General features: G+C 42.1%; 1 protein-coding gene across 6 annotated transcripts in view; it reads left to right on the forward strand.

The window, feature by feature from the left end:
- Positions 1 to 22,882, forward strand: part of MYO1B (myosin IB) — a 191,559-nt gene that overhangs the window by 43,237 nt on the left and 125,440 nt on the right. For all 6 annotated transcript variants that reach the window (XM_021075958.2, XM_021075961.2, XM_021075964.2 and 3 more), the window contains exon 3: positions 12,387 to 12,502. In XM_021075958.2, the coding sequence (XP_020931617.1) occupies positions 12,387 to 12,502 (116 nt within the window). The remainder of the gene's footprint in view (positions 1 to 12,386; positions 12,503 to 22,882) is intronic.

The following is a 22,882-nucleotide window of genomic DNA, read 5'->3' on the forward strand; positions in this document are numbered from 1 at the left end:
CAGCCATCTCATTACTGGTCATCTATCTAGAGAAAACCATAGTTCAAAAAGATATATCCACTCCAGTGTTCTTTGCAGCACTTTTACAATAGCCAAGACATAGAAGCAACCTAAATGTCCACTGACAGAGGAATGATAAAGATGTGGTATATATATATATATATATATATATATATATATATATATATATATATACCATGGAGTATTACTGAGTCATAAAAAGAATGAGATAATGCCGTTTACAGCAACATGGATAGACCTAGAGGTTATCATACTAAGTGAAGTTAGTCAGATAGTGGAAGACAAACATCATATAAAATCACTTATATGTGGAATCTAAAGAAAGGATACAAATGAACTTATTTGCAGAACAGAAACAAACTCACGGACTTTGAAAACAAACTTATGGTTTTCAAACCCCTTTGAGGAGGTAGGGGAGGGATGGACTGGGGATTTGGAATTGGCATATGTACACTGTGGTATATGGAATGATTGACCAACGGGGAACTGCTGTATAGCACAGGGAACTCTACTCAATACTCTGTGATAATCTATATGGGAAAAGAATATGAAAAAGAATGTCTCTCTATATAAATGAATATATACTCATAAATGAATCACTTATGAATCATTTATATATATATAAATGAATCACTGTTGTACAGCAGAAATTATTACAACATTGTAAGTCAATTACATGTCAATAAATTTTATTTTTAAAATTTTTTTGACTTTTGTCTTTTTAGGGCTATACCTGTGGCATATGGAGGTTTTAGGCTAGGGGTCAAATCAGAGCTGTAGCTGGGGCCTGCTCCACAGCCCCAGCAATGCAGGATCGGAGACACGTCTTCAACCTACACCACAGCTCACGGCAATGCTGGATCCTTAACCCACTGAGCAACGCCAGATCCTCATGGCTACTAGTTGGGTTTGTTATTGCTGAGCCACTCCGGGAACTCCATGTCATTACAAAAGGAAAAAAAAGAAGAAGAATGTGTAGGTTTGAAATAAGGCAGTCTCAGCAACCCAGACAAATAATTGAAGTGATAATCAGTATTCCTGCCACATGTTGAGTTAGCATTCAGCAGTGCAGTGCTGTGAACCATTGTTGACAGGGAACAAGTGCTAAAGTCTTAGGCACTTCTTTGTCAAAGGAAAGCGATAGCAACCATTAGGATGGCATTTTCCTCTCTGGAAGGTAGGAGAAGATCTTGGGAGGAGATTGTTTTTCATCCAGTTCACTGGATGGCAGGTGATTGACAGCTGCACTTGGTCCTTTGCCTTTAAGAGCATAAGGTAGAGGAGAAGGAAGCATTTCAACATGAGAGACCTGTGGCTGATTCACACCCCCACACACACACATGCATCTGCTTTTGCTATTATATCTATAGACATACCTTTTAGTGGTAATCCTGATTTCTAAAGAGAGGCTATTTTGTTCATCCACCTCTGTTTTGGAGGGGGTAGAGGGTGAGATGCGATGTGGTGCGCTGGGAAAGGCCTGGGCCTTTGGCAGACAGACCTAAGGTTGAATCTCAGCCACTCAGAACCACTGTGACCACTGAAGTAATTGAGAGTCAGTCCTCCAAAATTGGCGTATTGATGCTTATCTTGTTGAGTTGTCTTGGAGATTAAGGGACAGTTTAGCCTGGTGCTTGGCCCACAGTTGCAGTGGAGTATCTGGTAAGGGCCATGACTGTCTAAAAATCTTGGAAAACCAGGACAACTTTTTTTTCTTTACTTTTCTTTCTTTTTCTTTTTTCTTTCTTTCTTTTTTTTTTTTTTTTTTGTCTTTTTAGGGCTGCACTTGCAGCACACAGAGGTTACCAGGCGAGGGGTCTAATCAGAGCTGTGGCCACTTGCTTACGCCAGAGCTACAGCAACGCAGGATCCAAGCCGTGTCTGCGACCTACACCACAGCTCACAGCAGCGCCAGATCCTTAACCCACTGAACAAGGCCAGGGATCGAACCCGAATCTTCATGGATGCTAGTTGGGCTCAATAACCACTGAACCACAATGGAAACCTCCCGGGACAACTTTTCTCCAAAATTTTAGACCTGGGGATTTTCTTGTAACTAGAGTCTTTCTCTCCTCTTCCCTGACTCATTCTTTGCTTCCCTTATCCCCAACCCCCTTCCTCCTACCCCACCTTCTTTGATAGTCATTATACAGAATTCATTTTCAGATTTTCATTTCAATTAGCCACCTAATATTATATTTAAGACTTGTAGCTGGTAGTATACTATAGCACAGGACTGCTCTGTACCTTAGTTAAGAGAGTCTTGACCAGAGCCTGGTGTCTGCGATCCCACTAGGGCTTCCACCTGCTCGAGGGCAAGCCAGCGGTACCAGCTGACCAAGAACATCCCATGAAAGAAAGATTTAACCTGAAAAGTTTTATCCATTTCCCTGTGAGTGGCAAAAATATTTTCATTTTTTTAAAAAGGAAGTTTTATTAGATCTGGAGAATGATACATATTTGGAAAATACTTGTCTCATTACATTATTTCAGTGAAGATAAGGTAGTATTTTGTTATCCTGCTCTGAAATAAAGGCAGCCCGAGGTGATATTTTTAGCCAGTATTTCGGCGTGGCATAGAATTTGTATATAGTCCTTTAATTCATAGTCTGAAATGGCTAGCAGCCCAGGAACAAGGGTTGTAATGCAATGATAGTGAAGGCTTATCTCAGACTAGACTGACAGGGACCATGCCTGACAAGCTTGCCTGATCTCAGGCCAGTGATCTACGGCATAGTAGAGATAAAAAGGTGAACAGGGCTTGATTCTTCCCTCTAACTTTGAGTTGGGAAATACTGAAAAAATAAACTAGCAATGGAAGCAGATGCTGGAAGTCATGATGTGGTGAGGCCTGATGGGCCCTGTGCAGGCAGAATAAGAGTCTTTGAAGTGGACCAGCTGTGGCATAGGAAGTGAGAGGGCCGGTCGGGAGCAGGCCCAGAAGAGGCAGAAACGTGAGCAGTGGGTGAGCATGAGGTCTCTGCAGACTGGTGTTGTGTTGTTCCCTAATGTAGCCTCACACCCCTCTGTTCTCACTCTTGGGTCCCAGCTTCTGTTGTAGCTCCATGATGGGTTCCTCAGGGGTTCCTGGGTGTGTCATTGTTACAGTGCCACTGGTGGTACTTGTAACTTGAGAGCATCTGTGTGCCCAGCTGCTGACAGAGCCTGACCAAGTCATACTTCTCTATTCCGGTGTCACAGTCCTGGGCGTAGCGCTTTGGGGGTGAAACTGCCTCTGCCCACTAATTGTGAGACCTTGGACAAGTTTTTAAAACCTTCTAAAGCTTTCTGTTTCTTCCTCTGTGAAAAGTAGGCTGTTATTGTTGGTCGTATATTCTGCATATGTATCATAAATATGTTTTTAGACTGAGGATGCGAGGTATATATACTGGATTAAATTGCTCTAGATTTTAAAACCCAGATAGATGCCTAAATCAGTTATTGACCTTATGCTTGTGATTTTTCACTTAGGCAGTTTTTCATCAATTTTGAACTGTGTCTAAAAGACCAACCAAAGCTAATTAGGACAAAAGCCCTCTTCAGGGAATTTGGGAAATCTTAACAAATGTCTGATGAAAAACCCCATGGTGTATCAAGTCTTGATGTCTTGTGATCAGATTCCCAGGATTCAAGACCCAAGAAGAGGTCATTTCCTCGGCGAGAAGTGAACAGTATGGTGTCATTTCCAAGGATGCCACCAGCTTGCCTAGCCTAGTCATTTTCACAGTATCCCAGGCTTCTAGTACTATTTTTATTATGACCATATGTACCTGATGTGGCCCTCTGATATTTCTTCCATTCCCTGTATGCAAAGACCGTGTCGTAAGACTTCAGTATTTTCAGACTCCTCAGTGAATTTAGCTGAGAGATTAACATGTGTTTCAGGCTTTCGAGTCCCGATTTGGCCATTTATAGTGGCCAGTAGATTCCAATAGAGCCACTGTAATCACAGTAGGTAATATTTATGGAATACCTGGTGTGTGTCAGGTATTTTGGTTCGATGCTTTAACACACAGTCTCATTTAACCCTCAGATTAGACAAGGGGGGGAACCAGTATCATCCTCCTTGTCCAGATGATGAAATTGCAGTTTGGAGAAGTTCAGGAATGGGCCCAGTTTCCCACAAAACCAAAAAACGTTGCCAGATAACTTGGAGCTAAGGTTTATATAGTATTGCAAGTACATTTGAAGCATTGTAATACTGTATGACGTGACTCTGAGCAAAGAGCTCAAAAATACTCAAGTCAGGATGATTCAGTTTCATTTAACCCTCTCACCCCCACACATTGACTTTTACTTCAGAGCTGCTTTCAGACTAAAGCTCAGACCCCTCACCCTGACATTTGAGGCTCTCTGAAATTTGATCCCAGTCTTATTTTTCTAGACTATTACTCAGAGGAGGTCTTTGCTCAATGGATGCTGGTCCATTCTTGGTGTCTGTAGTGTGGTTGGTTGAGGCTTTATGCCTCTGTGCATGTTTTAATCCATGTAATAGTGAGTGTCAGGATTTCTTTTCTTTTTTTTTTTTTTTTTTCTTAAAGGCTGAATAATATTGCCTTGTATCTGTATACTACATTTTGTTTATAAATTCAGCCGCCAGTGGACACTTGTGTTACTTCTACCTGTTAGCTGTTGTGAACAATGTTACAATCAAAGCTGGGTGTATGATACTTGTTTTGAGTCTCCAGCAATTCATACTTAAAAAAACACATTTTGAAGAGTTACAGCTATCTTATAAAATTTTAGAAAAGGGAGACAGGGTTCAGCTATGACCTAAAACCTAAAATCTTATATGCTGCTTTTTGGGGAAACATTTCTATATCTAAATCTTGCCCATCCTTCTAGAATTGCCCAAATCCTCCGACTTATCTGTAGCTGACACTGGCCTTTCTTTCATTCAAACCAAAAGTACTTCTTTAGACACAAGTTCCTGTGATGAGGCATTCCTGGCTACTTTTGCCAAAGCTTTCCAGGCCTGACAGCATGGATTGTGTGCTGTAGTCAATAGAAAACAGATTCTTGGCTTTTTGTCCTGATTCCACTTTTGTCAGATAATGTGGTCCTACCACTTAACCTCTTTGTGCTCCATTGTTATAGGCGTTGAAATGGAGAAGTCATTTCTGTCCCATGAGGATTTAGGGAGAGTTTAGTGAAAACATGCCTCAGTGTATATTATATACCAGAGTTTTAATCAGTTTGGGGATGGATTTTTAGGAAATGACAGAGGCTGTAAACAAATCACTAAAAGTCATTCTGAAGAAAATAAGGAAGCTGGTAGGTAGGCAGACAGGGTGCCCAGTTAGAGTCTCAGTAGGGCAGGGGCTTTAAAAATACTGTTTTGGAAAAATTTGTAAGGAAGCCTCCAAATAGTCATCATGGTGAAAAGAAGTCATTGTAGGGTTTCCTTATACATGTTTTAGGGTTAGTTATAATTTTATTTTCAATTTCATGTGAGACATTGAAATATAAAGTTTCAGGGTTAGGGCTTCTAAAGATCTTAATGTTGTCCTGGAAAAAACTATGATAGGAAAAATGTGAAACTGTTGTGACTTTCTACGTGTGTGTATTAATGTTTCATTTACCTGGCGTTGTGGAGGAATGTGTGTACACATCTGTATAACTGAGACATACAGATATTAAAACTGTGCTTCACTGTTTAACTTGGAAAAAAAAAGTGGTTTTGGTTAGATATATTTCCAAAATATATTGCATATGTCCTTGTCATAGAAAACAGAATAATGTCCCTCTCTCATTTTGGCCTTTGATTGTTAGGCTGGGTTTGACTCAGTGCTGAGATAAAGTACGCAGGGCCTGCTGAGCTGAGCTGTTGGCTCTTCTTCTCAACAACTTTGCATTTTTATACTTTTAAGAATTCTTTTGATCACTTCTTACTTATTTTGCTTTCTTTGTTTCTTTGCTTCTCTTTTTCTTTTTCTTTCCCTCTGTCTTTTTTCCCTCTTCCATTAGTGGCCATTGTTTCTTCGCTTAGGGTGGGAGCACTTAACTTGGAATATCAACTGTGTGCAAACTTTTATATGCAGGTTTTTATGTGTGCTTTTGAGGGGGAGAAGGTCATAGCTTTCATTGGTATCTCAAAGCCGTCAACAGCTAAAAAGGGTTAAGAAGTGCTCCATGGCAGTATTTTTTAAAGGGCAAGTTTCAGCCTGTTAATTAGTGATGAAAGAAAGCCATTTAGTCGATTAGGACCAGCAGTTTTAAAACATTTTGTAATGAATATCAGTACATTGCATGTGGTAAAGATATTTATGGCTTTGTGAAACTTTTATTTCATATACTTGTTTACACATATGTCTGTGTATGTAAATATACACTCAAACACACATGCTTGGTTGTGATAAAATTTATTTTTTACGATGAGTCATAGCCAAACCCTTGAAACATACGCCAGGGGAAGGCCCTAATTTACAGATGTGGCCGCTATTTCTCTGTAGAGTGCTGAGATGCCATATGCCAAGTTCATTGTAAATGTGGTTAAAATGAAAGTAAGCAAAGCTAGAAGAATTTTCTTTTCTTTCTGAAATGTTCACAGAATTAATTACATAGGACCATTTAAAGGGGAAGGTAAGGTGAAAGATGTGCCAACAGTGACACCAGCATGGTTGTTGCATTTGAGAGTAAAACCTTGCCCCGTGAGCCCTGAAGGTAAAGGCCAAAAGCAGCGGTTTTCGACTGTGGTTACACATTTCTTTATCTGGGGAGATAGAGGTATAAAAGATGGGAATGCCTGGCTCTTCTCCAGACCATAGAATCTCTGAGAATGGTGTTCTGGAAGAACTTTCTTATAGAATAAAATGCCTGGTCTTTGGGTTATAGATCTGTGAGGAGCTTTTGCTCTGGGTTCTGGAGTGTGATCTGCAGAGTGGATGTTGCTGGACGTGCATTCTCCAGAAAAGACTTCAGTTTTCAGTGCAATCACAATAGGAGCACTCAGGTGTTATTTGGTTATTTACAAGGCATCTGTTCTGGAATTCTAAAGATATCTGAAGTATGAAGACAGAGGTTGTTTTGACTTAGGAATGTTTGTGCATTCTTGATTTAATGTCTGCCCTTGAGAAGTGAAAGATAAACTTGCTGGTTGAATAAGCTATTTGTCGAAAGGTAGAGGTTTTCCTCTCCCTCTTCCCTTTTCCTTTTCTCTCCTTTTCCCCTCTCTCCTCTCCCTTCCCTTCCTTCCTTTCGCCCCTCCTAGATGACAGAGGCTGGTCCCACGGGGTGGTGGGGTACATGCGTCAGGACTTGAGGGCTGGGAGCATGGAGGTGGTGAGCTAGGATGGCTCAGGGTGGCTAGAAAGTTGGTTACACCTAGTAAGTATAACTCCACTGGGAGTTTACGAGAGTCAGAGTCAGACTTGCCTCTGGCAGAGAAGGTGGATAGAACCTAGCTGGTCAGTAGTCCTTGCCATTATGTGGAAGGAGTCCTTTTCTGTGTGATCAGCCCAGTAGAAGAACAGGCTCTAGATTCCAGTAGGAGGTTCTCTGAGCCTTTTGGGACACAGGGGCCAGATGGAGTGTGAGCGCAGCTCAGGAGTGGCCTGGTGGGTGGGCTGAGCTAAACTGCTGGAGGCCTTTTGTGGGCTCTTGGCACCCACGGGCATCCGAATCCCAAATACTCCTGGTGCTGGACACACTACATTCCTACCTCTTGTTTCCAGTCAGTAAGTAAGTGAGCAGAACTCCAGGGGGGTCAAGAGATGGATCCTTTTTGCTTCTCCCTTTTGTAAAGGTTACAATGCTTTTCTTTCTTTTCTTTTTTTCTCCTTTGCATATTTGAAATAAAAAGGACACAGAACATCTCCAGCTCTCTTAGGCATGTACTTGAGTGTAAGAAACTTCACTCAAGTTTCTTAATTCCAGTGGTGACTTCATGACTTAGTTTACATACCAACTTTAAATTGCATACAGTTGCTTGTTAAAAAAACGCAGGTATCAAGTCAACCCTTGGTATCTGTGGGTTCCTCATCCATACACTCAACCAACCACAGATTGAAAATATTTGGGGGAAATGTTCCAGAAAGTTCCAAAAAGCAAAACTTGAATTTGTCATGAGCCAACAACTATTTACATAGCGTTTACATTCTTTTTTAAGGTATTATATAAGTAATCTAGGAGTTACTGTTTTGTCTTAGTGGGTTAAGAACCTGACATAGTATCGGTGAGCTTGAGCTTGGGGTTCCAACATGGGCCTTGCTCAGTGGGTTAAAGATCTGGTGTTGCCACAAGCTGCGGCTTGGGGTGCAGGTGCCCCTCAGATCTGGCATTGCTGTGGTTGCGGTGTAGGCCAGCAGCTGCAGCTCCAATTCGACCCCTAGCCTGGGAACTTCCATATGCCACAGGTATGGCTATAAAAAGAAAAAAAAGTAATCTAGAGATGGTTTAAAGTACATGGGAGGGAGGATGTGTGTAGGTTATATGCAAATACTGTGCTCTTTTATAGAAGGGACTGGAGCATCCTTGAATTTGGGTCAGTCTCTGCAGGCTGTCCTGGAACCAATGCCCCAGGGATACTAAGGAACAAATGCATATCATTTATAAGTCCGAAGTTAATTGATGTAAAAATGAACTGTCTGGTCACTGTTGTTCTGCTCTCTGGGACGGAGGTTTAAACTGTTACACAGTTACCTGAATGTAGAGTAGACAGCTACTTCAAACTGGAATAGGATTGTAAACTCCACCTAGCCCATCCACTGCTGCCGGACTGTTTTCGTGTCTCAGCGAGGAGAGCTGAAACTGTGAACATTTGAGTTATTCTATTGGCATATTGGCAGATGTGGGAATGTTTAAATCTTTTTTTTTTTTTTTTTTTTGGTCTTTTTGCCTTTTCTAGGGCCGTTCCCATGGCATATGGAGGTTCCCAGGCTAGGGGTCTAATTGGAGCTGTAGCCACCGGCCTACGCCAGAGCCACAGCAACATGGGATCCGAGCCATGTCTTCAACCTCCACCACAGCTCATAGCAACACTGGTTCCTTAACCCACTGAGCAAGGGCAGGGACCGAACCCGCAACCTCATGGTTTCTAGTCGGATTCGTTAACCACTGCGCCACGACGGGAACTCCTTAAATCTCTGACTAATACACATAGAACCTTCAAGGAAGAAATCCATAAACAGCAAGGACGGCTGTCACAGTAGAGGACAGACCTACGAGGTCAAGATTAGAGGGTACATACCTGAAATATTAATAGAAAGTGGAATGGAAAGGGAACACTGCTTCTTTTACTGTTTGTTTATTTAGATTGATAAGGCTTGTCCTGCTTGGCCCTTTTTCTGACTTGTTGAGCCGTATTGGTGTATTATACCCTCCCCTGCCTCCTGGCCCCCAGTTAATGGCATAAAACAGCAACCATCTGTTTGCACACAATTTTTTTAGACTGAGTACCCATCAGTGTGTCTTCTGCTGGTCTCACCTGGGGTTACGCATGTGGCTTTGGGTGTCTGGAGGCCTAACAGGCTGGATGGTTTAGAATGGCCTCACTCGTATGTCCGACGGCTGTCAGGTGCCTTGGCTTTCTCTGTGACCTTTCCAGCAGATTAGCTCAAGCTCATTCACGTCATGGCTCCTAGCCACAGTCATAAAAAAGGGATATACCCTAACACACAAATGTTCGAGCCTCTGCTTGTATCTCATTGGTCAAATCAGTCACGTAGACAAGTCCAGATTGAAAGGATGGAGGTAAGCTCCAGGCATCCCTGCAAGGATCCTACCACAGTAGGACAAAGCAACCGAGGGGCAAGGATATTGTTTAAGGATTTGATTGGTGGCAACACATGGCGTATGGGTTTAATAAACTATTAGGCACGGTATAACAGTGTACTTGGTATTGTATTTCAACAAAGAATAACTGTATGAAAGTGGTTTGTACCATCCACTTTCTTAGTGATGAACAGGCCCTGTGTGAATCAGTCATTCAGTTTGTTATTTATGGGGCATCATACATGGGCCAGACCTGACCTAGGTGGTAGGGAAACAGCTGGGGAAAAAAAAGCACACATAATTCACTATGTATAAAAGTCACAAGTAACAAGAAACTTAAGACTTGCTAGTGTAGCTTTTGAGTTTGAGTTTGAGGCAGCCAAGTTTGTTCTCCATGCAAGAATGCCACACAGGCAGATTTTTATCAAGAATTTAGCCACTGTGAAATTTGGTTTTAAAGAGCAACTTGATAATTGGTTTCTCTGCTAACAGCCAATGTATGTTTTAATTATTGTAGTCAAGAAGCTACCTACAAAGGGAGATTCATGTACTTTTCTGCTATTTTTATTTTTAGGGCCACACCTGAGGCACATGGAAGTTCCCAGGCTAGGGGTTGAATCAGAGCTGTAGCTGCTGGCCTACACCACAGCCACAGCAGTGTGGGATCCAAGCCGAGTCTGCGACCTACGCCACAGCTCACAGCAACACTGGATCCTTAATCCACTGAGCGAGGCCAGGAATCGAACCTGTGTCCTTATGGATGCTAGTCAGATTTGTTTCCACTGAGCCATGATGGAAACTCTGATGAAGGCTAATCTTTTAATCAACAGATGTTAAGGAAATAAACCAATCATTGTATTTTCATATCTACCAATCTAACTAATTTTAGTATATTATATAGGCTACTCAAATGATCATTCGGTCTCCATCATCTCCCATATACTTGCCCAGGTGGGTTGGAATGTGAAGAAACCTTGGAAAAGTCTTGTCAAAATGGGATAAGTTAGGAAACTTGGAGTTATCTCTTGTCAGGCAAGATTAATTAGGTCCTAATGCTAGCCTGTCAGAAATAAAGGTGAAAAATTGCTTGGGAACTGAGAGTTTTTCTTTCACAGCAGCAGTCTTGTCACCTCTTGATAAGATTGCATTCTTCTGGCATGAAAGGAGGTATAAAAATCACCTGTTCAGTTTTCCAGGTTAGGGGAAGTCTTTCATAATTAAAACAATTGTGACCCATGTTTTAAAAGAATCAGAACATTCCTACTGTTCTGTTTTCTGTTCTGTTTAATTTTCCAGAAAGATCTGACAATTTCCTCGACTCCAGCGGTGGCAGTACTAGAAAAAGTTGTTGCCTAAAAATGTCACCTTTTGTTGCATGACCAATGGGAAGTTGGAGGAGACTTTTGTTCTTCCTTCTTTTCCTTTCTTTTTTTCACCTTTTTCTTAAAAAAAAATTTTATCACTGACATATTTTTGTTAGTATCCCTCCTCCCACCCTAGCCATCTTTATAATGTTGAAACTGAAAGGAAGAATGGAGCTGCTAAAATAAGTTACAGTTAAGTGACTTTTGATTGCAGCACTGTGCTAGTCTTTGTACAGAATGACCTAAACCAACCTTGCTGTCAGGAATTTAAGATCGAAATGAAAAGGAAGATAAAATAGTGTTCTGATTTGCAGTGTGAGAGGGTTACTGTCTGCTAAAATAGAATACTGATCCCTCTGAAAGTACCTTTAAATTCTACATTAAATTTATTATTTTTAAATTTTTATTTATTTTTTTGGTTTTTAGGGCCACACCTACGGCATATGGAAATTCCTAGGCTAGAGGTCTAATTGGAGCTGTACCTGCCGGCCTGCATCACAGCCACAGCAATGCCAGACTTGAGCCACGTCTGCAACCTACACCACAGCAACACTGGCTCCTTAACTCACTGAGTGAGGCCAGGGATCTAACCTGCATCCTCGTGGATACTAGTCGGGTTTGTTACTGCTGAGCCATAACAGTAACTCCTTTTCTACATAAAATTTAAATTCGACATGAAGTATACTCTTTCATAAAGTACACTTAAATTCTGATGTTACAGTCCTCTAGATATAATATGATATCATTTCGTTGGAATGCCCACGGGATAACTGTGGCTCTCATACCGAATGGTCTGAGCCCACTGTAGAGAGTAACAGGCTCTGTAAGGGCAGTGCCAGAGTCACAGCCCCATTGGATAGGTATGGCCGTGGGCAGGGAGGAGGGGAAGCCTGGATTGCTGTGCGCTGAAACAGGAGAATAAAGATGAGAGAAACAAACACCAGTTCTAACTGGAATCAAGGAGAGCATGGCTCTTGCTCACAATTAGCCACGGTTGGTGATGAAATTTTTGGCAAGTATAACAGGGCTTTTGGAGAACTCTTATCCAGCCTCATGAATTAGTCTAGAGATTTATTTTGAAAAGTATTTTCAGTGTATAAATCTATGCTTTCCATTTATCAGCAAAATGAATAAACATTATTGATCATCTGTCTTCAGAGATGCAAAGTGTTCTTAAAAAGTAAAAAATGAATGGCCAGGCAGTAGAACTCGTGTTTTGAAAGGATGAAACCATGTGATACCATGACTTAAAGATATTAAAACGGGTATATTTTATTCTTCCTTTTGCAGACATACATTGGAAGTGTGGTTATATCTGTTAACCCATACCGGTCCTTGCCCATTTATTCACCAGAGAAAGTGGAAGATTACAGGAACAGAAATTTTTATGAACTGAGCCCTCACATGTGAGTATGGTATTAAAGCATTAAGTTTCTCTTTCATTCCAGGGATGTGTAGTTGACAGATGTGTCCAGCTGTTTCCTTTGAGTCTTATGAAAATGTTTTAGTCGTTTTTTTAAATTAGATGAAGGAATGTAGAAGTTAATGCCTTATTTTAAATTAGAAAATAAAAGACTACTTCGTTCAGCCTGAGGCTCTTGAAATTCTGAAATATTTGAGCTCAGTATGTAAAATATGCTCTGTTAAAAATCCTGTGTAAGTAGCAGCTGCTGATAATTATTTTTGCAAATAAAACAGGAATGTGCATTGTTTATTATCATAAAGAGCCCAAGCAGCATTTAGTGCCCTTGTTCAAGAAAGAGCTCAAGTGTTGGGTTGTGTAATGGTTTTTGAAGAAAAGGACTAAATAATTCCTTCAGTTTATAATCTTTGTGGATATTACTCACCAGATGTGTGCATTAGACCAGTAAGTTCACCTTCCCTGCAGTTAGTCACTTGTTTGATTTTTCTGAAAATGTCATTTGTTGTTGTGAATATTCCTATAAATAATAATCTTTAATAATTACATAGTCCTGAGGTTGAGAAACCCTGAAATAGAGTGAAAGAATCTGCAGAGTTTTAGTTGTGTCCTGGCAGAAAAGAATTTCCTCTGTATGATTGAAGGTGGCCTCTGTTATTTTTGCTAGAAAATAAATCTAATAATTAAAGAACATACATACCACTGTTTAGAAGTTTATTTTTGTTTCTCTTGATGATAGAGCATACAGTGACATTTTTGGATGATTTAGAACTGAGATCTAAATAATTTTTGAAAATGATTTTTTAAAACTAAGCACTGTTTTACCGATCAAATAGATTCTGATTATTCAGTTTTCTACTAGAAGTAGATTTTGCAAGTGAACTTGTTTCATTTTGCCTTAACAAAAATAAAATCTGAAATTTGTCTTAGAAAGTTATCTCTATAGTTAAAGTCCCTTTGATGAAATACTTTATTTGATGTCTTAATATTTATTTTAAATTCTAGCCCTTGAAGCCATGCTTCTCAAGTGCTTAGACAGCTATGTCAGAATCCCCCAGGAGCTTAGGAACAATCTGGTTTCCTAGACCTTACCTCTGACAAGCCAGCAATCTACGTTTTTCACATCCTTTCTAGGTGATTCATGTGCACGTGCAAGTTTGGCAACATGTTGTCTTAGATATGTATGTGTTCCCTTCCTAAACTGCTTACTGCACATTGGGATCTTTTAAGACCATTAATAATAATAATAACAATAATGGCTTCCATTTGTTGAATACTTCCATGTGCAGGTACGTCTCTAAGTATTTTACATGTATTATAATCCACGTCATTCTCAAAATAACCCTGTGAGGTAGGTTATGTTACAGATGATTACAAATGGGGAAATAGTCTCAGAAAAACAAGGCATTTATCAAAGCCACACAGCTTTTGGGTGGTGAGCAGGGGTGTAGAGTCATCTGCCGGTTCTCTCAGCCGGAGGTAAGTTCAGAGCCTCTTACTGTGCATTTTTATCCTGCTACTCTTGTATTGCCCTCTGGGATAACCTTAGCTGTGCCTCAGCTTGTTTCCAAAGATTGCATACTGTTCTTCCATTTGCAGCTTAAGTCTCCACTTTGGAGATGTTTAGCTGTGTAATCGATGTCTGTTCTAGAACATAGAAATTCAGGCTCTGTAATATCCAGTTTTATCCTCATTCCTGAAAGATTCCTATAAAAGGCTGCATAGCACTGCTACTGAGTTCACACCTCTGGTAACACAAGGGCAATAAAGTAAATTCACCAGCAATAAAGTAAATTCCCAGAGTACTTAGGGTAAAGGCAAAATCTTTTGACCATGGTCTGTAAGACATTGTACATAGGGTGCCTGGTTTAATCTCACCTAATAAATCTGAATTTGCTAGATTATTGTCACACCTCCCTTCCCTCTCCCTTTGTTCTTCAGTCCTCGGGCGCACCCCTTCCCACCAGCTCATCTTTGCACATTCTGTGCCTTCTGCCTGGAATGCTGTTCCCTCCCTTTTCCCCAGGGCAACTCCTATTCTTCCAGTTAGCTCTCTGATGGCACTAGACCTCCTCAGGGTAAAACCGTCTGTCCCTCACCCCCCTCCTTGCCAAGGTTAAATCTGTTGCTCTTGTCACAGTTGGCTGTTAACCATTTCTTAATGGGATTGATTGATTCATGTCCGCTTCACCTGCCATGCCAGCTTTTGCTCATCATAATATTCTTGGCACCTGAAAATAAATGTTCAAAATATGTTGACTAGGACGTGGGTTTGAGTCCCAGCACTTCCATTTACAAACTATGTAAATATACAGAGCAAACTGTGTAATTGTACCGAGCAAATTACTTGAAAAAACTTTAACTTGGAAATTAAGTAATTTGCCCTCTGAAATGGGAAAATAATTATTAACTCAGGATTTTTGTAAGGGATAACTATCTAGTAGATATTTAGATAATATAATTATCTGGTGTAAGTAAAATGCTTAGCAGGGTATCTGCCATAGCCCTGTTGTAACAGACAGCTGCTGCTATTAACAGTGATAATTACAATAATTATTATAATAATGAGGTATGTGGGACACATTTCCAACATTTTAACAGGCTCTTCTTTACCACTTTCTCCTCCATGGTAAGACATTCCTCACTTCCTTTATTGCCTTGTCATTAAATTATCCGTTGCATTATTTGTTGTGAATGTCCATCTTTGATAACATCTAAAACAGGGTCCTTGCTCGCTAGGTTCCCTGCCAAAACCCAACCTGTCTTTCTCAGATAGGATCTTTGTGATGTAATAGGATAAGATGACTTTAGGCTTTTGATGCATTCTTTGATGCATTTTGAGAATTTGATTCCAATTTGAGTTAAAAAAAAAAAAAAACATTTCAGGAGTTCCTGTCGTGGCGCAGTGGTTAACGAATCCGACTAGGAACCATGAGGTTGCGAGTTCGATCCCTGGCCTTGCTCAGTGGGTTAAGGATCCGGCATTGCCATGAGCTGTGGTGTAGGTTGCAGACACGGCTCGGATCCCACATTGCTGTGGCTCTGGCATAGGTGGGGGGCTACAGCTCCAATTCGACCCCTAGCCTAGGAATCTCCATATGCTGCGGGAGCAACCCTAGAAAAGGCAAAAAGACAAAAAAGAAAAAAAAAATTTCAGTAGCTGCTTGAACCTTATACCTTGAAAATTTGCTGATTAATTTACCCCAGATTACATTTGGAATTTCATTTGACCTATTGTTTACTATTAGTCTGCACAATCATCCAACTATATCCCTTACAGCTCATGTATTTTTGAAGATGTCCTGAAATTATTTGATTTTAAATTTCAGACAGTTAAAAAATATTTATATCCTGTGGAGGCATGTGGCTTTCAGAGAGTAAAAATATGTAAATGAATAAAACGAAGATAAACAGTGGTTTCTTACCTGTATTCCTTTTCAAAAGTCATTTTCTGGTGTCATACCTCTCCTGCCCCCTTCTCTGGATTTCTATCCCCTCTATGGAGCCATACGTTGAGTGTGATAATATTGAGTAACTTGCCCAGAGAAATGAGCCGTGCCACAACTGTGGCAACACCAGATCTTCCCCCACCCCCCTGCCCCATTCTCACACTTTTAATGGGCAAAGGTGAAACTGTGGTGGGCAGATTCTAATAAATCCCAATAACCCTTCCCTGCAGTGTGGGTGAGACCTGTGACGCGCTTCTAACCTATAGACCACTGCAGAGATGATGAGCTGTCACTTCCATAACCACACTGTTATATGGGGCTGCATCTAGTTAGCAGACTTGCTCAGGAGACTCTCTCCCTGGCCATCCATGAGGACATAAATGGCCATGGGCTGGGACCCATGCGGCGAGATGCTGAGGGAAGCCTCTGGGGGTTTGGGGAAGCTGACAGCCAACTGCCAGAGAGGAGCTGAGGTCCTCAGTCCCATAGCTGCAAGAAAATGAGGCAATGCTGGATCTTTAACCTGCTGTGCTGGGCTGGGGATCAAACCCACGCTATCACAGAGACTCGATCCTTAATATGCTGTGCCACAGTAAGAATTCTGATTTTTAATTTTTTGCACAGAAGAAATTTTTCTGAAATACCCCAGCGAGGACTTGGTACATTTCAGACCACTCAGTAACTGCCTCAGATGCCGTATATCAGAGGTAAGAGAGAGTGATGGGAGAGATAAAGGAGATAACAGAACTACTTAATCTCCTTCCATGACTTAACACCTTCTGATATTTTACTTACTGGATGCCCTGGCCTTGCCTTAGGTGATGGCCTTTTCACCTTGCAGCCCTGGATACAGATGCATCTTCCTAAAGTCAAACCATGCTACTCCCAGAAGCCTTCCTGGGTTCCCTATTATTAGTTGAGTGAACTCCATGGTCCTTGGCTTTCTGTTCAAGCTCTCCAAAGTGCAGTCTCTGGTCTCCCCTCCAGCCCAAACAGCTAAACTCCTTCATGGAACTTCCTTTTGAGCTGCAGCTTTCCATGTCTTTTCCTTTCTACCTCTCCCACCTCATACCCCAGCTCGTCTCCTCGGTTCTGTCTTAAAGGCCTGATCAGCCCCAGACAAACCCACTAGTAACTTTATTTGCCTCTGAGTTCTTGGAACCACTCATGCGATCTTACATATCACCTTTCTTGCTGTGGTTCACTATGCTTCAGTGCCATCCTCTTCAATGAGATAGACATTTCTACAGATCAGGAATTTTATATCCTGTCTGTCTCTGTGGCTCTCTCAGTGCTTTTCTCTTAAGAGTTCAGTAACTGGAGAACAAAAAAGGTTTTAAATAGTTTTTCATTACATTTTACTTGTATTATCTCTGACAATTCAGTGAAATCAAACTATTCTTGGCAAGCTATTTGCAGGGTTTATTCAAAACTTCATACAGTGTAATGAGATTTTTTTTTTCATTTTTATAAAAAAGTAGACTCAAGTACTATTTTTATAGTGCTCTTCAACACCGAGTGTTCAGGTTCAATTTATTACTGATTTAGAGCTCTTACCATCTCATGAAATGCAGTGTTTAGAGAAGGCAACATGCCTCTAGAAAGGAAAAGTACCCCATCCCCACCCCTCGGTGGTCACAGCCCAGGGGTGAGCTGAAATGTGTCCTTATCCAGATGGAGACAAAGTGTGGTGACTGTATGACGTGGGCATTACAAGCACTATTTGGAGCAAGCAGTCTTTCCCTTCAGTAAATGAAAAACCTTGCAACAAATTCTAAAAACTGAGGAAAATGTCTTAAGGCCTTAAAAATTTACTGGTTACTCTCACCAAAAAATGGCAAGGGATTGTGGAGATGATTTGGATAGTCCTCTGTCAGTTGTGCAGATGGGAGCCCCCTGTTTCTAGGAAACCTCTGACCCCTGGGTTGATGCCAGACCAATTTTATGAGACCTAATGCTGGGGCCCATGGAATGATGTTGCTAGAAAACTTGTGTGTTTTGAGTCCTTCTTAATCCTGTTATCATTTTACTCCATTCAAAGTGAACCAGGTACCTGTTATAAAGAACCTTTCTGACTACATCTCAAAACGTACCAGGGCTATGGTTGGGTGTCCAGAGCTTAGGGTAAGAGTCTTGAAGGATCAGAAGACTCAGGCATTGTCCTTTTTCTGTTACCAGGATTTTTCTCTATAGCAGAGTTGAGATTCTGGGAGTCAAATTTTGTTTATTTGGAGAACTCTTACCACAGCTAGATCCTGAATTTTCTTAGAAATTGCTTGTATAACTAAGTGTTAAAGTACTTTCTTAAGCAGAGTGGGGGGGGGCGTGTGTGTGTTGAGGTGATGTCATATCACTGAGGGTTTGTATTCATTCTCTCATTTCCTTTTTGGGATAGTTGAGTCTCACATTGATTTCATACCTCCCAGAAGACCACTTGCAGAAAAGGGTCTTATGCTTTCCCAGCCAGCACTCTTTCTACTTATTGCTTTAGAAAAGTTACTCATTTACTGACCAAATGTTTATTGAGAGCTTACCATATTCCATGCTCTCTCTGAGGTGCTGGGATACAGCAGTGGACAAAGCAGATAAAATCCCAGAGGGAGACTGTCTTGAGTGTACAGAAGCCAAGATTGTTCACACCATCAGCTAGGGGGGCAAAGGGTAGAGTACAGGGAGAGAAGCCTTTGTGAAAAACAGAATTAATTCCCACAGTGTTCTTCTAAAGCACCTCGAGGCCCTATTCTCCCAGGTAGTAGTATAAGTCAGTAGCCAATAGGTGGTGGTCTGGAATGTTTGCATCTGTTTAGGTCTGTAACCCACTTGAATATCTTGTGCAGGAGGGAATCCCAGCGCCTGTTTCACTCTCTAGGTTGGATGCCTTAAATTCACATCGCATGCGGATTGCCATCATCTTAAAAATAGTTAAAATTGCCCTTTTCCCTCTCTGCATGACTGTCAAGGGTCAAAATAAGCAGAAGGCGGTTACCATGTTTGCTTTCAGTCCTGGCAGATACTAGTTTGATTCTGGATAACTGTTGATGAGAAGACTTCTTGATGTAGAGAGATTGGTTCACATTAGCAGTGCGGTACAATGTGGGAGTGAAGGACAGGTGTAAAGTTGCAAGTTTCCTGAAGTCAGGTTCATGTGCGAAAGATTTCTCGGCCTTGCACTGAATCAGCTTTTGCAGTGCTCCATGAACTGAACTTCCTGCCTTTAATGCTCACATTTTATTCTCAGTCTATTGATTTATGGGGGTTACTTTCAAAACAGTTTATTTCAGGATGTGTACTTTTGGCAGAAAGAGACCTCAGCTAATTGCTCTTTCAGATTATAAACGTTTTAGAGTTAGAAGATTGGTTCTCAACCACCGTGATGTTTTTACCATGAAAATCGTTGTGATAGAAGAATTCATATATTAATGAAGCGTTTTTAAATGTCTGAGAAGTCTTAGCATTCTGATTTTTAGTCCCCTAATTAGAATTCTTATCACTTCTCAGAAAATGCTTGTCTCAGACCTGAAAGAAAGTTTATTTTGGAGTTCCTGTTGTGGCTTACAGGTAACAAACCCGACTAGCATCCATGAAGACACAGGTTCAATCCCTGGCCTCACTCAGTGGGTTAAAGATCCAACGTTGATGTGGGCTGTGGTGTAGGTCACAGATGCGGCTTGGATCCTGTGTTGCTGTGGCTGTGGCTTACACCTGCAGCTGCAGTTCCGATTTGACCCCTAGCCTAGGAACTTCCACATGCCACAGGAGCAGCCCTAAAAAGCCAAAAAAAAAAAGAAAAAGAAAAAAAAAGAAAAAAGAGAGAGAGTTCATTTTGAAAAAGCAATTCATAAAGCCACATGCCACAGGAGCAGCCCTAAAAAGCCAAAAAAAAAAGAAAAGAAAAAAAAGAGAGTTCATTTTGAAAAAGCAATTAATAAAGCCAAGCATATATTCATATGGTCAGAATATATGATTATTTCAGTAGTATAGAATCTTAAAGGGAAAAATTTGATTCTTAGCAAAATGGGTTACTTCCTGCCAGAGTGTTACAAAACTTTGACGGGACCTGAGAAATTCTGCAACATTCTGGAAAAGATCTGTTTCAGCCGAAGGAGTGGCACTGAGGCCTCACCCTGAAAGGGTTAGTCTAACACAGATTAGCATCACTGACAAAGAGAACTACCCTTGGAATCCGTGTGAGCAGCCCCTTCCAGAGAGGGTGTGTTTAGGGTATGTGGGGAGGGGTGCCCCCTTTGTCGTTGAAATAGGCTCCCTGCTGTGGTCTGTTGCTGGGACTTGTGTGGCTGAAGGACTGGATGGGTGGGGCACAGGGAATTGTGTGGGAGTTTGTCTAAATTGGGGCCCGGAAATGCTGGTCTGGATCCAGTCTGGGGAAATTAGCAAAGCCAGGGGTAAGGGAAGCAGAGTTCGGTAAGGTGCTTAGGGGGCCCACAGTTGGGAGACAGGGGAACCAGGAATGGGGACTGCGGCTGTTATAGAGCAGAAAGCCACGCACGGGGAGCAGGCCCCAAGGACCAGCCCCAGGAAGGGGGCTCCTGGCTGTCCCCACTGTCTAGGTGTGCTTTCCTCCGCACTCCGGTCCATCTCAGGGATCGAAATCCCCAGGCAGAAGTGGGTTGTTCATTACTCTGATCAGCATTATTAAGCATCCACAATGCGAGTGAGATGTTGAGGACACAAAGATGATTTGTCCCTAAGGATTCACAGTCTGGTGTGGGAGACATGCCAGTAAGCAAATAACTGTAGAAGCGAGAGAACTGCCCTGCAAAAGGCAGGAGACTAGAGTGACCACATGTTCTGGTCTGCCTTGGACAGCCCTGTCACTCCTGTTGTGTCAGCATATTATCAGTAGAGGCCCCGTCCTTGCAGGTGTCTGAGTGTGGGTCCCCCGGTGGGTTGATAAGGTGCAGTCGGCGTGCCGGGGAGAAGGTGCTCAGCCCTGCCTGAGGAGCTGGGGAATGGGACAGTGGGAGTTTTGAAGGATGAGTTTGCCACTTAGATTAGATAAGGAAGAGGATTTAGGCCCAGGGCATAATTTTCCCAGCAGAGGGAACAGTGTTGATTCAGTGATTCAGCAGATGTTATTTGAGTGCGTGTCATATGAGGAGGAGGCACTGGTGCAGGTAACTGAGCAAAAGTCTCAGCCTTTTTGAGCTTATATCCTCACAGAGGGAAAGAGACCATAAGCCAGAGAAGGAGATAAAATAAATGGTGTTGCAGATGGTGACAAGTGCCCTTTTAATTAGGGTGGCCAGGAATGCCACATTGAGATGGTGATATTCTAATAGTGTCCTGAGGGGTGAGAGGGTGAGCTGTGTGAAGTGTGACTGGAAGAGTGTTCTGGGCAGAGGGAACAGCACGTGCCAAGGACCGAAGGGAACACACAGAGATAGATACAAGGCCATGGCCTATGGTGACCTCAATTCCTGTGGTTCCCAAAGGCTGGGATGTAGGACGCAAGCTGGGAAGGCAGATATATGGTGAAAGAGGGAGAGCAGGTCTGGGTCACAAAGAGCTGTGTGCTAAGGATTTGTACTTTTTTTTACTTTTTTTTGGCCACCCCGTGGCATATAGAGTTCTCGGGCCAGGGATCAGATCTGAGCTGTAGTTGCAACCTATACCGCAGCTGCGACAACATCAGATACTTAACCCACTGTGCTGGGCCGGGATCGAACCTGCATCCCAGTGCTTCCAAGATGCTGCCTATCTAGTTGCACCACAGCAGGAACTCCAAGGATTTGCACTTTTCAGCAGGCAGAAGGGGAAATGAGGGCAGCTTTGGGATTTGAAGTGTTCAGGAGCCCCAGGGGAAGAGGAACTTGAGGACAGTGAAGTTTAGGGATCTGGTTGACTTTGGCATAATCCAGAACAAGGGAAGGGTCTCATCTGGAAATGGGAGGACATTTCAGAGGCAAACCCATAGGACCCAGTGGGAGTGACTGAAGTGGTGAAGCCAGTGGTCTGGGGGCTCAGAGGCCAGTCCCAACTCCCAGCTGAGCTGGGAATCTGGATGCCAAGCAATTCCCCAGAAGCTGAGCCAGCCTGGAGACTGCCGTGAAAAGCAGCGGGGGGTACTCAGAAGAGTGTGTCCCAGGGGTTGGCATGGCCATGGCATTTTCACATTCCCTGATTCCCAGCATGGGGACAGAATGGCTTGTCTGAAGTTAAGGAAGAGAAGGTGTGTGTAGACCTACATTCCCAATGTCGGATCTTTTCCATTCACGCTCAGTTGCTCAGCATTATTCCTTTATAAATGTGCTTCTGAAAGGTTTTAGGTAAAACTTGAATTCCTCATTAGCGTAGGAATTCACCATGTAGCTGTTTTCTTTTTAAGGTAATTATTTGTTCTGGGTTCAAGTGTTTATGCCTCGTAACTCCTTGGCTCTACGTTACTTTGATTTGGTCTTTCTGTTCAAGTGGTTAAGTTTTGGGACGCAAATAGACCAGTTTTTGCTGTGTGCTAACTCCCTACCCCGCTATTTTCTGCATTTAGGGCCCATGTTTATCTGTGTATATTTTTGAGAGAGTATGGTTTTGTAGTCTTGTTTGCTTATTCCTTAAACCTGATCTCTTGACATTTCAGAATTGAGACATTCACTGCTGTTGTCAATTCCCATGGTCCCTTATCACTTGTTTATCTCCCCGCCCCACGCCGTGGCTTAAGAGCAGATGTTTTGTGTTTTTTGGTATCAAAGGTATGTTTTTTTCCCAACACTAGTTAATTCTGCAACTCGTGTCTTACAGTTCAATTCAGCTCTGGTACTGACTACCCAGAGTTATTGCAGAACCCACAGGTCAATGGCTTGGTCTACAAAACAGCCCCCACTTCAGCTGCCGGCCCCAAATGGAGTGCCCAGGCCACCCGCAATTCCCACCTGACTACGAATTTGAGGGGTTTCCTCAAC

This window comes from Sus scrofa, chromosome 15 (genome assembly GCF_054392235.1).
Source record: "Sus scrofa isolate SSC_HxYL_T2T_F1_AM1 chromosome 15, Sscrofa_HxYL_maternal_Yorkshire_Landrace_v2.0, whole genome shotgun sequence".
Classification (NCBI taxonomy): Eukaryota; Metazoa; Chordata; class Mammalia; order Artiodactyla; family Suidae; genus Sus; species Sus scrofa.